The 16,848-nt window shown below is 44.8% G+C and overlaps 1 protein-coding gene across 1 annotated transcript; it reads right to left on the bottom strand.

Moving 5' to 3' along the window:
• Positions 1–11,622: 11,622 nt before the first annotated feature.
• LOC137063831 (uncharacterized) lies at positions 11,623–16,238 on the bottom strand. Its single transcript, XM_067435107.1, has 2 exons — positions 15,056–16,238; positions 11,623–11,742 (listed from the first exon to the last, which is right to left on the bottom strand). Exons 1-2 carry the CDS (start codon positions 16,169–16,171, stop codon positions 11,740–11,742), a joined length of 1,119 nt encoding a protein of 372 aa, XP_067291208.1. The 5' UTR covers positions 16,172–16,238; the 3' UTR covers positions 11,623–11,739.
• Positions 16,239–16,848: the final 610 nt, after the last annotated feature.

The raw sequence follows: 16,848 nt of genomic DNA, 5'->3' as shown, positions 1-16,848 counted from the left end.
TTAAAAGAAATTCTGCAGGTCAAAAAGAACTTTGCTTTTCACCTCCAAGAAAGTAAGAGTGCCATCCATTATGGCACATTTTTTTTACCTAAATGCCATGGGTGTCGTTTTGTTGCTTTACTTGAGAAAAAAAGCCATGTGTTGACTTTGAAACAAGAGTAGGCCTATATTTTAAATGATATGCATCTGTGGTGAAATGACTAGATTTTCGCGTCAGTACATGTTTATTTGAATGCGAACAATGTTCTATCACTTTAATGCAGCAATGCAGCGCAGCAAAAAATAGACTCGGCACGAAAACGATCCATGCACTGTTGCAGACGCAACGCACCTGGAACAGACTGACGGACCGCATCCGCGTGCAGTGTGAAAGCTGTCATCCGTTAACATGGGTACTGAAAAAAATACGCACCGCACACGCACTGCAGACGGAGTATGTGTGAAACGGGCGTAAGTTCACCCAAAAATGACAATTATGTCAATAATTACTTACCCTATAATGTCATTCGACACCTGTAAGACCTCCGTTCATCTTCGGAACACAAATTAAGATATTTTTGCTCTCCCAGGCTAGTCCCGTGCATGCGCACCCTTCTGGGAGAGGATCCTGTACGGCCTGTGTCGGGAGACAAACAAACCCCCTGAGTCACATTCCCAGAGAAATGCTCTCATACAGCAAATGCTGTGAGTTTGCTTCCTACTTCTCAAAGAAAATCAATTATATCAGAAAGACGATCAAGCAATTGACGGCAAAATTATAGATGAAACGGTACAGCACCTTAAAACAGCAACCTGTGCTTTGACACACTCCCCACTTCTTTTTAGCAACTACAGACCAATCTCAAATCTCCCCTTCATTGGCAAGATCATTGAAAAAGTTGTTTTCAATCAGCTGAAAAAATTCTTAAGCTCAAACGGATACTTTGACAATTTTCAATCTGGTTTCCGTCCGCATCACAGCACAGAGACAGCGCTCATAAAGATTATAAATGACATTCGCTTAAATACTAATACAGGCAAAACATCAATTCTGGTACTACTGGACCTCAGTGCTGCATTCATCGCTGCTGACCATGGTAACAAATCTAGACAGGCTGGAAAACTGAGTTGGGCTTTCTGGGATGGTCCTCAAATGGTTCAGGTCATACTTAGAAGGGAGAGGTTATTATGTGAGTATAGGAGACCATAAGTCTGAGTAGACATCCATGACATGCAGCGTCCTACAAGGGTCAATTCTTTCACCACTCCTGTTTAACTTGTATATGCTTCCACTGAGCCAAATAATAAAAAATAACAAAATTGCTTACCACAGCTATGCTGACGACATTTAGATATACTTAGCACTGTCACCTAATGTCTAGCCCCATTGACTCCCTGTGCAAATGCATTGATGAAACTGTCACCGTTCCACAGCTGGGACGCTTGGCACTCTTTTTTTGATGGCCTTTTTTTTCTGTATACTATATTTTAGTAAGCATCATAAATTAGGTATCATTCAAAAGCTTACAAATTCAAAATGTGAAAACCATTTTGAAATTGGACATTGCGTTAGCATTGAAATGGTGTTACAATTTCTTCTAGTAGGCTCCTCCCCTAGTGGACATTTGTCATGTTTATTACTAAATTTATTTTAACTACTTTATAATCAAAATCTTTTCTTATCTTGACAAATACATATCGTCTGAAAGGTCAGAGTCTTAAGGTTCCATATTTGGTGACTGTTTTGTGATGGAAGTGATATTTGAAATTTACAGGAAAATGCATTAAAAAAAAAACAATAAATGGAATGTGGATGACACCCGGTGGCTATTTTTGGTGCTAAACAAAATCTCATGGGAACTTCAATTTTTGTGATATCAACTTCAAATTTGGAACACAACTTTGTTAGACACATAGCTTTGATTTTATAGTAATTTTAGAATAAAACTAAAATTGAATGCATATCTTGAGGCTAAAAAGTCTAATAACAAAAAATCAAGTCAGGAATCTTGGAGTGATTTTGGAGTCAGACCTCGTGTCAGTAGTCATGTCTAAGCAATAACTAAATCAGCATACTATCATCTGAAAAATATTACAAGAAATATAATTTTTTTATCATCACCAGTAGGGTGGACTATTGTAATGGCCTTCTCACTGGCCTTCCCAAAAAGACCATTAGACAGCTGCAGCTCATACAGAACGCTGCAGCCAGAATTCTGAGCAGAACCAGAAAATATGACCATATCACACCAGTCCTCAGGTCTTTACACTGGCTTCCAGTTACATTTAGGATCGAGCCACAAGTACTACTACTTGTTTATAAATCACTCAATGACCTAGAACATTGCAGTCAATTAGAAATGCCAAGAGTTCACTCAAAGCAAGGAGAGTCTGCTTTTAGCTATTATGCCAGCAGCAGTTGGAACCGGCTTCCTGAACAGATGTGCTCCAACAGTAGCCACATTCAAATCCAGACTCAAAGCTGTGCATTTAGTGCATTTACTGAATGAGCACTTTGTCATTGTATGTCCGACTGATTGCACCCTATCTTATCTGTTTTGTTTAGTTTTTTTTATAATAGTTTGATGGAAATAGCAAGTTTGACAAAATATGTGGAAATCTGTGGAAAGGTATGAGTGAAAATGGGTTTAACAAGAAGGTTCTTCAGTAAAAATCAGGGAATAGTGATTAAACTGGATGTTATGAACGTCTTTAAGAAATGAAGGAGAGGTGTTCTAATTAAGATGGTATGTATGTAGACTGTAAACTGAATAATGTTTTTTTATATATATTTCAGATCACTATTGTGTATCTGACCATTTTATTTTATTTTTTAATGATTTTATTTTATTTTAATTATCTTTACAACAGTTTTAATTATCCTTGTTTTTAATTCTTAATTCGTACATATGTTTTTTTTTTTTCCCTCATGCATATGTTACCACCATTTTAATTAATTTCTATGTAAAGCACTTTAAATTGCCATTGGGTATGACATGTGCTATACAAATAAACTTGCCTGGCCTTGCCTTGCCTACGGATGTATGTAATTGCTGTAAAAGAAAAAGAGTATCGGGAATTTAAATCCATTGTCATACAAAAGTAATTGTTAGGCTGTTTTAGGCTGAGATAAAACAATAAGCTTACATGTAGCACTTTTGTTGGCCATGTGTTCTTGGACATTTGTTTTTCCTGCCTCCTAGATTTGTTAGAAATAAAATAAAATCACTCCCTGGATGTATACAAGTGGTTGTTTCAACTTCGGGACATTATAATGATGGAATTATCCACGGCCCGTGTGAACTTGGCACAAATCTCTACATGGGTTTGTAAAATAATAAACTTTTTTATTAATATGAAAAAAACTGAAATATTAAATGACAATCACCATGTATTGAAACTAGTTGATACCTTTACTTTCTTAATTCCGCAACTGCACTGAATTCCATAGGAAACGTATTAAAGGTACTATATTATTGCCAACTATATTATTGCCAACGCACTGAAGCAAAGAGAGCTTCAGTGCGTCCTCGTCCTCGTGACGGTAAACAGGTTAAAGGTAGGGTAGGTAAGAATTGTTTTTTTTTTTTTTAAAATCCACATTTGTTTAAACGTTCTTTATATATCAATAAATAAATAAAATGTAAGTACTCTAAAAAAGAAATTATAAAATTTGAGCGTCTGTAGACCTCTCACAACTGTTTTAAAGACAGCTCATTATTTCCATTCACTCCACCTTCTCCCTTCAGGGCTCTTTCTAAAGCCACGCCCCCAAAATACATAAACTCGCCTCATCGGCCGCTCAGCTGGAAGACGCATTATTTACCTGAGCGGTATCACATGTAATAAAAAATCTAACTTTATCAGTATGAATATAAACAAATAAGATGTCTTTTAGTACTCACTATCAAGCTAGAATACCGATACTGGTAAAGTTTAAAATATATTTTTGTTTAATTAGGTGACGAGCTAGTTATATTTATAAGGCAAAGCTAAAAAAGGGTAGCATTGATAACATTTTTCCCAATAACATCATTCAACATTTCGTATAAGATTCATAACATATACTGTATTTTGCATGTAAGAGTTTCCATGATGAATGCATTGTTGATTAGTAGTAGCTAAAGCTAACTTAGTTCTAAAAAAAGTTCCTGGATATGGGTGTACTAGCTTTTACACATGCATTTTGTTATCTAAAGTTAAATTTTGCGAAATTCAACACGACAGCGATCAACTTGAGCTAAGCATATTGAGTATTTAGCATCTCTATAATGGCTAAGTGTATAATATTGTAACTTTATGCTAAGTAATGTTATGCTATATTAGGCAGCTACATGTGCTAGTGATACATGCTTCATGAAAACATAAACCGAAAAAATGTATAATCAAAATGAAAGATTACCTGTCCAGCAGAAATACAGCCAGCAAGCAGTCGGTTTTCAGCCCCTTGAGGTCCCTCAGTTCTCGCCATTGTTGGAAAGCCACTCTGATATTTTCCCGTGTTTGATTTCTTTGTTTATCCAAAGACTTTTTGTGCATTGCCTTTACTTGTAGGCCTACTGTCTTCCTTTTTTTCTTTTTTTTTAGCATTGTTTGCCTTCGCTGACTGCAAAACCTGGCACTGTCTGTGCATTTTGAATGCTTTTTCTCTTCCTAGGGGTGCGCGCTAGCCTGACAAGTGAGACCCACATAAAGATGTTTGGTCTGGAAACTCACCATTGACAGGGCTCAGTCCGAGGGGCGGATAAACGGTTGTCTTTCAAACTCCCTCTGCAAGCTGTGCACACAACTGGATATTACTACCACCAACCAGAGCAACGAAGGTGAAGCAGAGCTCGTTGACAGATTAAACTTTCGCCGTATCCAGTCGGCAAAACTCCGAACACAGCTTCCCTTCTTAAGAATGACTTCAGTGCCTTGACTTCAGAAAAGCTTAACTTCAAGTCTTTCAGAGTCGCGGACAAAGCTGATTCGAAAGACCGCTGTTCACCAGTTTCTGTGTTTACTAGAAGCACACGCAACTCGGCCGTCATTATATTAAGCCCTGCCCACAGACTCTATACACGATGTGATTGGCCCGACCAGAATTTTGCGTTTACAACTCAGAAGTGAATTGAGAGTTGCTAGACGACACTCAAGGCAAATTAGATTTGCTGCCGCTAGGGTGCGTCTAGATTTCTAGGCTAATGTTTTTACCACATTCACTGCAAAATGCAACACCGCTTTCCAGTGTAGCGCTACAAAATGGGAAGGGAAGAAACAGAAACTGCGTTAAGACTAACAGTCTTATTCTGATCAAATTTAACAACACAAAATTGCAGTGACTTACTACTTAGCATGTGGACAGTACTTCTATGGCAATGCACAGGACAAATATAGCTGTGTTAAGTGATTAACAGTGCTAAAATTAAACATAAATTTTTTATTTTTTTTACATATTCAGTCTCTCTTTATCTGCGTAAAAAAGCATTTCATTGTGTTGTGGCTAAATTCCATTGTGTTGTGGCTTGTTTCTGTTGTGCTGTGGCGATTTTGTTGTGTTGTGGCTTAATTTCATGGTCTGGTGGCGATTTTGTTGTGTTGTGACTTGTTGTGTTGTGGCTTGTTTGCATTGTGTTGTAGCTTGATTGCGTTGTGTTGTGGCTTAATTTTTTTTGTGTTGTGGCTTAATTCGGTTGTGTCTTGATTCTATTGTGTTGTGGCAATTTAGTTGTGTTGTAGCTTAATTTCGTTGTGGTTTAATTCTGTTGTGTTGTGGCTTTTTTCCGTTGTTTTGTGGCTTGATTCCGTTGTGTTGTGGCTTGATTCCATTGTGTTGTGGCTTAATTCTGTTGTGTTGTGGCTTGATTCCATTGTGTTGTGGCTTGATTCCATTGTGTTGTGGCTTAATTCTGTCGTGTTGTGGCTTGATTCCGTTGTGTTGCGGCTTGATTCCGTTGTGTTGAGGCTTGATTCCATTGTGTTGTGGCTTAATTCTGTTGTGTTGTGGCTTGATTCCATTGTGTTGTGGCTTAATTCTGTCGTGTTGTGGCTTGATTCCGTTGTGTTGCGGCTTGATTCCGTTGTTTTGTGGCTTGACTCTGTTGTGTTGTGGCTTGATTCTGTTGTGTTGCGGCCTAATTCTGTTGTGTTGTGGCTTGATTCCGTTGTGTTGCGGCTTAATTCTGTTGTGTTGGCTTGATTCCGTTGTGTTGCGGCTTGATTCCGTTGTGTTGTGGCTTGATTCCATTGTGTTGTGGCTTGATTCCATTGTGTTGTGGCTTAATTATGTCGTGTTGTGGCTTGATTTCGTTGTGTTGCGGCTTGATTCCGTTGTGTTGTGGCTTGACTCTGTTGTGTTGTGGCTTGATTCCGTTGTGTTGCGGCTTAATTCTGTTGTGTTGTGGCTTGATTCCATTGTGTTGTGGCTTAATTCTGTTGTGTTGTGGCTTGATTCCATTGTGTTGCGGCTTAATTCTGTTGTGTTGTGGCTTGATTCCATTGTGTTGTGGCTTAATTCTGTTGTGTTGTGGCTTGATTCCATTGTGTTGCGGCTTAATTCTGTTGTGTTGTGGCTTGATTCCGTTGTGTTGCGGCTTAATTCTGTTGTGTTGGCTTGATTCCGTTGTGTTGCGGCTTGATTCCGTTGTGTTGTGGCTTGATTCCATTGTGTTGTGGCTTGATTCCATTGTGTTGTGGCTTGACTCTGTTGTGTTGTGGCTTGATTCCATTGTGTTGTGGCTTGACTCTGTTGTGTTGTGGCTTGATTTCGTTGTGTTGCGGCTTGATTCCGTTGTGTTGTGGCTTGACTCTGTTGTGTTGTGGCTTGATTCCGTTGTGTTGCGGCTTAATTCTGTTGTGTTGTGGCTTGATTCCATTGTGTTGTGGCTTAATTCTGTTGTGTTGTGGCTTGATTCCATTGTGTTGTGGCCTAATTCTGTCGTGTTGTGGCTTGATTCCGTTGTGTTGTGGCTTAATTCTGTTGTGCTGTGGCTTGATTCCATTGTGTTGTGGCTTGATTCTGTTGTGCTGTGGCTTGATTCCATTGTGTTGTGGCTTAATTCTGTTGTGTTGTGGCTTGATTCCATTGTGTTGTGGCTTAATTCTGTTGTGTTGTGGCTTGATTCCGTTGTGTTGCGGCTTAATTCTGTTGTGTTGGCTTGATTCTGTTATGTTGCGGCTTAATTCTGTTGTGTTGTGGCTTGATTCCGTTGTGTTGTGGCTTGATTCCATTGTGTTGTGGCTTGATTCCATTGTGTTGTGGCTTAATTCTGTTGTGTTGTGGCTTGATTCCATTGTGTTGTGGCTTAATTCTGTCGTGTTGTGGCTTGATTCCGTTGTGTTGCGGCTTAATTCTGTTGCGTTGTGGCTTGATTCCGTTGTGTTGCGGCTTAATTCTGTTGTGTTGGGGCTTGATTCCGTTGTGTTGTGGCTTAATTCCGTTGTGTTGTGGCTTGATTCCATTGTGTTGTGGCTTAATTTTGTTGTGTTGTGGCTTGATTCCATTGTGTTGTGGCTTGATTCTGTTGTGTTGTGGCTTGATTCCGTTGTGTTGCGGCTTGATTCCGTTGTGTTGTGGCTTGATTCCATTGTGTTGTGGCTTAATTCTGTTGTGTTGTGGCTTGATTCCATTGTGTTGTGGCTTGATTCCATTGTATGTGGCTTGCATCCAACATGTAAGTGTCTTAACCCCAACATAAGATTTTTAACCCCAACCGTTGCTGTGTGCCAGTCATATAAGGCATGTGAATGGATAACAGTTTTATGAGAGCAAAAAAAAGATGCTTAGACACCAGCACAAAGAGCCCTCTGTTTAATGACGACACATTGATATCTTAAGACACAAAACGATCTGTTTGTGTGAAAAATCAAGCCGTATTTATATATATTTTTTTTACCTCAAATACAACGCTATATCCAACAGCCTTGTATAACAAAAATACAAGGCTGTGTACATATGACCTGTCTTAGTCATATATTTGGTTGTAAGAGCGACACGTGATAAAAAAAAACTGTTGACTTGCTTAACTTCTCCTATAGTAGAGCCTGTTTGATTTTTACAGCTCCACTGGACCTATAAAACATACCAGCACAATTTAACAGACAAAACAAGATATAAATACTTGCACAATTTGATGTTATTTAAAACAATCAACATTTACCCTCACACAACTTCATGTGACAGATATATGAGGAGAAAAGACCAAAAAAAGACAAAAAAAAATCCCACAATATCAGTACTTGCATGTGTATCAAAAAAAGCTTTGGTTCCCACGACCTGCATCAGGCATGTAGGTATATGCACAGCTGGCAGTGTCCTTTTGCATGCATAACAAAAAGTAAAGGACATGGAACTGCTTGTGCAACTTTTTGCAAATAGGGCCAATAACGACATATCTGATGTCGGTGCAGAAGAATCTGCAGTTTGTTTTTGAGGTCACTTCTTTTTCCAAGAACATTAGATACGCAAATATTTCATCCCTCTGCATGTTCAGTCCTTTAAGCAAGATGTTGTGTCTGCAAACTGCTACCTCCAACCCTTCCTCATCCAATTTATTGCTGGACTTCTTTAAGGTCTCCCTGGCCGCAGCCCATTGGATTTTCCACATGTGTCTCTCCCTTGTACCTGTACGAGTGTAATAATAAAAATAAATGACAAACAATATCAGTAAAGAGTAATATTTCAGTTAAACAACAACAAAATAATACAATTATGGAAGCACTGGGTTGGTCTTTTGCTGAATTGAATCAACAAATGTTGCCACATCTTCATCCTTGGCAATGAAAGCACCATCAAAGAAAGGCTGCTCCTCTACTCTATATTAATTACAGTGCAACGAAGTGTATTATAAGGCAAATAAACACTATAATAATATAATAATAGTAATCCTTTGATATCTTGGTATTGCTATTACTCTCTGGCTTTGTTAAACCGGTATAATTTACGGTTTCCAATGCTTTTTGGAATGTTTTGCCACAAATAGTACCGCTCTATCAGTGGAAAAAAGAAAACAATTTAATTAATTGAAGGCAAGAGAGGTTCATTAATAAAATGCGATGTCATTTAAAAAATAAAATATAATTACCCGTTAAACAGTTAAACCTCATTCTGAAGAACTCTGAAGAAGTCATTCTGAAGACTCAGCGGCACTTGTAGTTACTAGTTACTTCCAAATGTTCGTGATCTATGCTCTAACATCTTTACAAATGCTTGTCTTGACAGGCCTGGTGGAGTAACTTTGAACTGCTCAAAAGATGTAAAGAGGTCAACCTGATATACAGTTAGAAATGCAACAGAGCCTGACCAGTAACCACTTTGTATAAGGTCCTGCAGCTCAGGTGCCCATGATTTGTGGCATGTAATGCAGCTCCAAACAGGCACAGTAAAAACTGCACAAATCTGTGTTTTGTTAGGGCAGTATTTGTGTCAGTCGAGAAATCACGCTGTGAAATGGGCAGATAGCATTGCTCGGTGTGTAGCCTATGTTAGAGGCAAAATATAACCCCACACTCACGTCAGCATCTCATGATGAGTGTGTTATATTTTTCCCAATCTAGTTATATTTTCTCTCTATAAAGCGTTTATCTCTTATTTGTATCTCCAAAAGGCTTTTGTGCCAATGCATTATTAAAGGTGCACTATGCAACTTTCCGTCCACTGGAGGGCGCCTATTCTAAACAAAGGTGTAGTTTGATGACCTTAAGTGTGAGCGCAGTATCTTGGGACATGTGGTCTTCACCTCACAGCCGGTGGGATATAGGACTCGAGCAGAAATCATGTTCATGGATGCGGTTATTAACGTTACTGTAGTGTAAAGCAGAGCAGGACCGAGTGTTGTGGAGATAAGCACGGCCGCTGGAGTGATTGTTATACAAGCACACGGCTCGCGAGTACCGGGACTTTTATTATGACGGGATGAGACACAGTCGCTGGGTGCTCAGGTAAAGCAGCTCTTTTTATCATATCAGATACAATTAAGTGTGTTTAAAATTATGTTATGACGTTCCTCTGTGTGTTCGCTCGGCGCTGCTGTGACATGTTCACACTGCCAAGAGAAAAACGATTTATGTGAAATTTTTACCTTGGTAATGGTATTCATTTTCATCCTTATTAACAAATACAAATATAGTTCGGAACGTATGTATATATTTATTCATTAATACCAGTGATACCAATGTTGCTTTTTTAAATTTGATTGGGGGCACCAATAAGGATTTTGCCTAGGGCGTCAAAATGGCTAGAAACATCCCTGTCAGAGAGGGGGGGGGGGGGGGGGGTGGCAGCGATCCCTCAAAGCAACAGCGAGTTGTGCGCCTGCACAGTACGTGACATTATACTTTATTGACTTTAGACCAAGCGGCAACCTCGCCCAGTTTCTGTTGAAGCCAATACGGAAGTAATTTAAACTGCAATTCATCCACTAGGGACAGGCTCCAGAAGGGAGCAGAATCTCATTGAGCCCCATGTTAAAATGCCCAACTTTACAGCAGAAAAAAACATGTTTACAGCCTGGAACAAATTGTGGTTTTGGACTAGACGGCTAATTTTGCCCTTCTTGATAACTGTGAGGGGGGTGAATTTTATTATAACTCATATAAAGCCTTAAAGTTCTGCATAATTAAGAGCGTGGTTACGTTGATTGACAGGTGGATAGCCATTTATCTGCTGTCTGTTAGTCATTGCGTCACCTAAGCTCCGCCCACGTCCGCCTCTTTGGCCATTTTCTGTTATCCGGGCATGACATGCGATGATGCGCTGGCAAGATGGCAGCGGCCAGCTCGTCTCTCCTTTACACTTCAGAACGGCTTATCGGAATCCTATGGGTGACGTCACGGACACTACATCCATATTTTTTTACAGTCTATACTTTAGACCGGATTTGTGTTGGTCAATGGCACAGCCGATTTCTGTCCCCCCAAATTAGCTATGCGCCCACAATGCGCCTGAACACACCTCATTTTCAGACCAGCATGCCCACATGGGCGGACAGATGGGTGCGAGTGCATTTAAACAACATAGCAAAAGACACTTGCATTGCGCTGGGTGTATGATAGGGTCCAGAAGCTATATTAAGCTGACTTTTTTTTTGACCCATTATAGTTTCAGGCCCTATAGAATCCTGTGTAAAATAAATTCATAAGAAAAAAACATGTAAATCCATCATGCCTTGTTACCACTGTGCAGGCTGGTGGTGGTGGTGTAATGCTGTGGGGGATGTTTTCTTGGCACACTTTAGGCCCCATAGTGCCAATTGGGCATCATTTAAATGCCACGGCCTACCTGAGCATTGTTTCTAACCCTGTTCATCCCTTTATGACCACCATGTACCCATCCTCATTTACACAGTGTGGTAAAAGACACTTGCATTGCGCTGGGTGTATGGTAGGGTCCAGAAGCTACATTAAGTGGACTGTTTTTCGACCCATTATAGTTTCAGGCCTATAGAATGCTGTGTAAAATAAATTCATAAGGAAAAAAACATGATAATCATAGATCAGCTCCATTGTAAATTACAAATGAGGAAGAGTGTAACAAGTTCGATATAGTGAGGAAGGAAGAGGACACGGGGGTCGGCAGGACTGTTGATGCTCTTTATTTTCTCAATAACTCAAATCACAACGTGCACGCTTCAGCGTGTGTTTGTCTCTGTATACACTCAGTTTCGCTTCCGGGTCACGCACTTCCGGGTTCCGGATATCTCAGGGTCTCGCAACAACAGTCCGACTCTCTCTCTCCTCGGTCTCCGGTTCCGCTGGTGTTTTATCCCGTCTCCGCGCTCATTACTAGAACAAGAGACAGGTGTTATTAATCTGCGTCCAACCCACTCACTTACCGCTCGTCCCGTGGCCCTCTCTCCCGCTGCAGACCTCGCTGAACCACGCCCCCCTTGCCACATACCCCCACCGCCCGACTCAGGCCGGGGAGCCGTCCGGCCTGCAGCCCCCCCCCCCCCCATTTCTGGAGAGGAAATCGGCCACAGCCATCTGAGCACCCGGCCTGTGGACCACCTTGAACTTAAACGGCTGAAGAGCCAGATACCAACGGGTGATCCGCGCGTTGGTATCCTTCATGCGGTGGAGCCATTGGAGAGGAGCGTGGTCCGAACAGAGAGTGAACTCCCGCCCCAGGAGGTAATAGCGGAGGGTGAGAACGGCCCATCTGATGGCCAAACACTCCTTTTCTATGGTGCTGTACTTAGCTTCTCTCTTGGAGAGCTTACGGCTAATGTACAGCACCGGCCGCTCTCCCCCCTCCACCTCCTGGGCCAGGACTGCGCCCAGCCCCCTGTCCGACGCGTCAGTCTGCAACAAGAAAGGGAGAGAAAAGTCAGGGGAGTGTAACAGCGGCCCGCCACATAGGGCAGCCTTTACTTGGGTAAAAGCCTGTTGACACGGCTCCGTCCACTGGACCGTATCTGGTAGCCCCTTTCTAGTAAGATCAGTCAAAGGGCTGGTGAGGTCCGAATAATTTGGTATAAACCGTCTATAATATCCCGCCAGCCCCAAGAACTGTCTTACCTCCTTTTTGGTCTTGGGCCTCGGACAGGTTGCAATTGCGGCAGTCTTATCAATTTGGGGACGCACCTGCCCATGACCCAAGTGGAAGCCCAGATACCTTACTTCCACCCGCCCAATCGCACACTTCTTCGGATTGGCCGTGAGCCCCGCTCTCCTCAGCGACCTCAGGACCGCCCTCACATGCTGCATATGCCGCTGCCAGTCGTGACTATAAATCACTATGTCATCTAGGTACGCAGCAGCATATGCAGCATGGGGACGCAAAATCCTATCCATGAGTCGCTGGAAGGTTGCGGGCGCCCCGAACAAGCCGAAAGGAAGCGTGACAAATTGGTGTAATCCGAACGGCGTGGTGAAAGCTGTTTTTTCTTTGGACAATGGAGACAAGGGGATCTGCCAATAGCCCTTTGTTAAGTCCAGTGTCGAATAAAATCGAGCCGAGCCTAACCGATCAAGCAATTCGTCAACCCGTGGCATTGGATACGCGTCGAACTTCGACACAGCGTTCACCTTGCGGTAGTCCACACAGAACCTGACCGAGCCGTCCGTTTTGGGGACCAAAACTATCGGGCTCGCCCAGTCACTGTTGGACTCCTCGATTACTCCCATGTCGAGCATTGCGCCTAATTCGTCCTGAACTACTTTTTTCTTGTGTTCAGGCAAGCGATACGGCCGGCTGCGAACTACCACGCCCGGCTCGGTCTCGATATGGTGCTGAATCAAGTCGGTACGTCCCGGTAGGGGCGAGAACACGTCAGCAAACTCCGCTTGCAACTTCGATAAATCAGCGAGTTGTAACGGTGAGAGGTGGTCTCCCCCAGGGGCCAGCGCGACTGATTGCGCCTTAATGCTCGCCTCTGGCCCGAGATCATCCTCTCCCCCGATCACCGTTGCCAACAACACCGATTCCACCTCATTCCATTTTTTCAGCAGATTGAGGTGGTATATTTGACGTGCCCCGTTCCTATCGGATCGTATCACTTCATAATCGAGCTCTCCTATCTGTCGTGCGACCTCAAACGGCCCCTGCCACTTCGACATTAATTTTGAGCTCGAGGTTGGGAGTAGAACGAGCACTTTCTCTCCCGGTGTGAATTTGCGCAGTTTAGTACCCCTGTTATATGACCGGCTCTGGCGGTCCTGGGCTTGCAACAAATTCTCCCTAGATAGCCGCCCCAATGTGTGGAGTTTTGTTCGCAAGTCCATGACGTACTGAATTTCGTTTTTGGCCAACGACGGCCCCTCCTCCCAAGTTTCTCGTAGGACGTCCAGCACCCCCCGTGGCTGACGCCCGTAGAGAAGCTCGAAGGGGGAAAACCCCGTGGAGGCTTGCGGGACCTCGCGCACAGCAAATAAGAGGGGTTCTAACCACCGATCCCAATTTTTGGCGTCTTCTTGTACGAATTTACGGATCATGGATTTAAGAGTGCGATTAAATCGTTCGACCAAACCGTCTGTTTGTGGGTGATAGACGCTGGTTCGAATGGATTTAATGCCCAATAATCCGTACAATTCGCTTAACGTGCGTGACATAAACGCCGTGCCTTGATCAGTGAGGATTTCTTTCGGAATCCCCACCCGGGAGATTAAACGAAACAGTGCGTCCGCAACACTCTTCGCCGAGATGTTGCGGAGAGCCACTGCTTCCGGGTATCGTGTTGCGTAGTCCACGATAACTAGCGCAAAACGATGCCCGCGTGCGGATCGTTCTAATGGCCCGATGAGGTCCATCGCAATTCTCTCGAAGGGGACCTGCATTAATGGAAGAGGGCGCAATGGCGCTTTTGGGGCGGCCAGTGGGTTCACCAACTGACATTCAGGACAAGACGCGCACCACCTGCGCACATTGTCATAAATGCCTGGCCCAAAAGAATCGGGTCATTAAACGATTCAGCGTGGCCGCCTGTCCCAGGTGGCCCGCCATCGGGTTCGAATGAGCCGCCTGGAAAAGCATTTCCCGGCGGTTCTTTGGTACTAACAATTGGGTTGTATCCATTTTTGTCTGAGCGTCTTGGGTCACTCGATACAACCTATCTTTAATTATGGCAAAATAAGGATACGTGACGGGCAATGCGGGTTGGAGGGACTGACCGTCGATAGTGCGGACCTGTTGAAACGCATGTTTTAGCGTCTCGTCTTGAGACTGCTCCAGAGGGAAGTCATCGCGGTCCGAGAGAATCAGTCTCTCAACCCCGCTCGGTTCCTCTGAAGCCGTTCCCAAGGGCCCCGTATCAGCCTCGCCAGCCTGCACTCGCACCACCCCGTTCCTAGCCTTGTTTTCCCAAGCGGCATCCGCGCACAACGACCCCAATAACGCCGAAAAGGCGGGCCAATTCGTCCCCAGAATTAGCGGATGCCGGAGGTGGGGACTAACCGCCACCTCAACACTATGCTTTTTTTCCCTAAACTGTATCGTGACTGGGACAACCGGATATTCCACCACATCCCCGTGCACACACCGCACCTTAACCACGCGGCTTGTATCCAACGCCCCAGGCTGAATCAGGCTTTGATGGATCGAGGTTTGGTTACATCCTGAATCCACCAAGGCCTGATATGTACCCCCCTTGATACTTACAGGAATTTGGTACTCTCCTGCTTGATCGGGGGTGGTCCGCTGGACGTCCGGGATCCGGATCATTGTTCCGATGTCCATCATCGGACATCGGTCCACAAAATGATCCGGATCACCGCACCGCCAGCAGGCCAGCCCAGGCCTACCCGCCGCCCCGGCGGCGGGGAGTGGGTTGGAGGCTGAGCGCGGATAGGGGGCGGAACCGGATCCATAGTCACTACCCGTCCCCAGCGGCCCCGCCCCCCTGGGCGGGACCCGCGAACTCCCAGACGGTCCAAGGCCCATCCCACCCCGGCCTCTGGGGGGAACGCGAGGAGGGCCTGGAGGGCGGGACCTGGGGAGAGGGACAGGTCGAGAGAGAGAGAGAGAAGGGGGAGAGAGAGAGGGAGAAGTTAGTGGGGGTGCGCCGACCCCCGGGCACGCCACCAGGTGGTCCTCCGCCAAATTGATGGCCGTCTCCAGCGACGTGGGCCGGTGGCACTGGACCCACTCGGCGGTCTTCCTGGGGAGCCGAGTGATAAACTGCTCCAGCACCACCAGATCGACGACATGGTCCACGTCGCTGCCGCCGGCCAGCAGCCATCTGCGGCACTCGTCCCGGAGCTGTTGGGCCAATGCGAAGGGTCGACCGGACTCGCCCCACTCCAGGGAGCGGAAACGCTGGCGGTGTTGTTCTGGGGTCCGGCCGACCCGCTGAAGTATGGCCCGCTTCAGATCGTCGTAGTCCAGGAGGTTCGCAACCGGTAGATGTTGCGCGGCCGCCTGGGCTTCGCCTGATAGAAGAGGGATGAGGCGCACCGGCCACTGTGCCCGGGGCCACCCGCAGGCCTCCGCGGCTTTTTGGAAGAGATCCACGAAGGCCTCGGGGTCGTCTTCCGGCCCCATCTTCTGTAGGGGCACGTGCACCGGTGCGCTGGCCCGCCCAGCGGCCTCGGCGCGAACCTCCCGGTCCATCCAGCTCCGGAACTGCTCGCGGTCCTCTTGCTGGCCTTGGACTATGGCCGCGAAGCGGCTCTCCTGTTCAGTCCGAAGGTCCAGCAACGCCTTATGATGTTCCTGGTGGAGGACCGCGAGGGAGGTGATGATCTCCGCAAATGGCGAGGCGGAGGGCGTTGTCATGGCGGCGGCTCTGTCCTGCTTCCTTCCCGGGTTTCGGCACCAGTGTACCAAGTTCGATATAGTGAGGAAGGAAGAGGACACGGGGGTCGGCAGGACTGTTGATGCTCTTTATTTTCTCAATAACTCAAATCACAACGTGCACGCTTCAGCGTGTGTTTGTCTCTGTATACACTCAGTTTCGCTTCCGGGTCACGCACTTCCGGGTTCCGGATATCTCAGGGTCTCGCAACAACAGTCCGACTCTCTCTCTCCTCGGTCTCCGGTTCCGCTGGTGTTTTATCCCGTCTCCGCGCTCATTACTAGAACAAGAGACAGGTGTTATTAATCTGCGTCCAACCCACTCACTTACCGCTCGTCCCGTGGCCCTCTCTCCCGCTGCAGACCTCGCTGAACCACGCCCCCCTTGCCACAAAGAGCTTAAGGCGTTCCATTTAAACACATTAGACTGGTTCGACTTCATAATGCGATGTGCAGATCGGCGGCTGACTTGAAGCAGTTCAAGCCGGTTAGAAATTTTGTCTGACTTGAGGCTGAAAAAGACTGACTTGTCTGACTTTGTCTTTAACTATTTAGAGTTAAAAAAGCAACAAAGAAAAAAATTTCTCTTTTAACCTGCTTATTTGTTTAAACTGGCGTATACAAAAAGAAGTAAAAGGATATTACAGACTCTTAATAAA

This window comes from Pseudorasbora parva, chromosome 24 (genome assembly GCF_024679245.1).
Source record: "Pseudorasbora parva isolate DD20220531a chromosome 24, ASM2467924v1, whole genome shotgun sequence".
NCBI lineage: Eukaryota > Metazoa > Chordata > Actinopteri > Cypriniformes > Gobionidae > Pseudorasbora > Pseudorasbora parva.
The sequence above is the reverse complement of the archived record's forward strand: the minus strand, read 5'-3'. Positions and strand labels throughout refer to the sequence as shown.

Bases quoted from the DNA above. Each gene is read 5' to 3' on its own strand.
- LOC137063831 (XM_067435107.1), bottom strand. From the start codon at position 16,171: ATGACAACGCCCTCCGCCTCGCCATTTGCGGAGATCATCACCTCCCTC.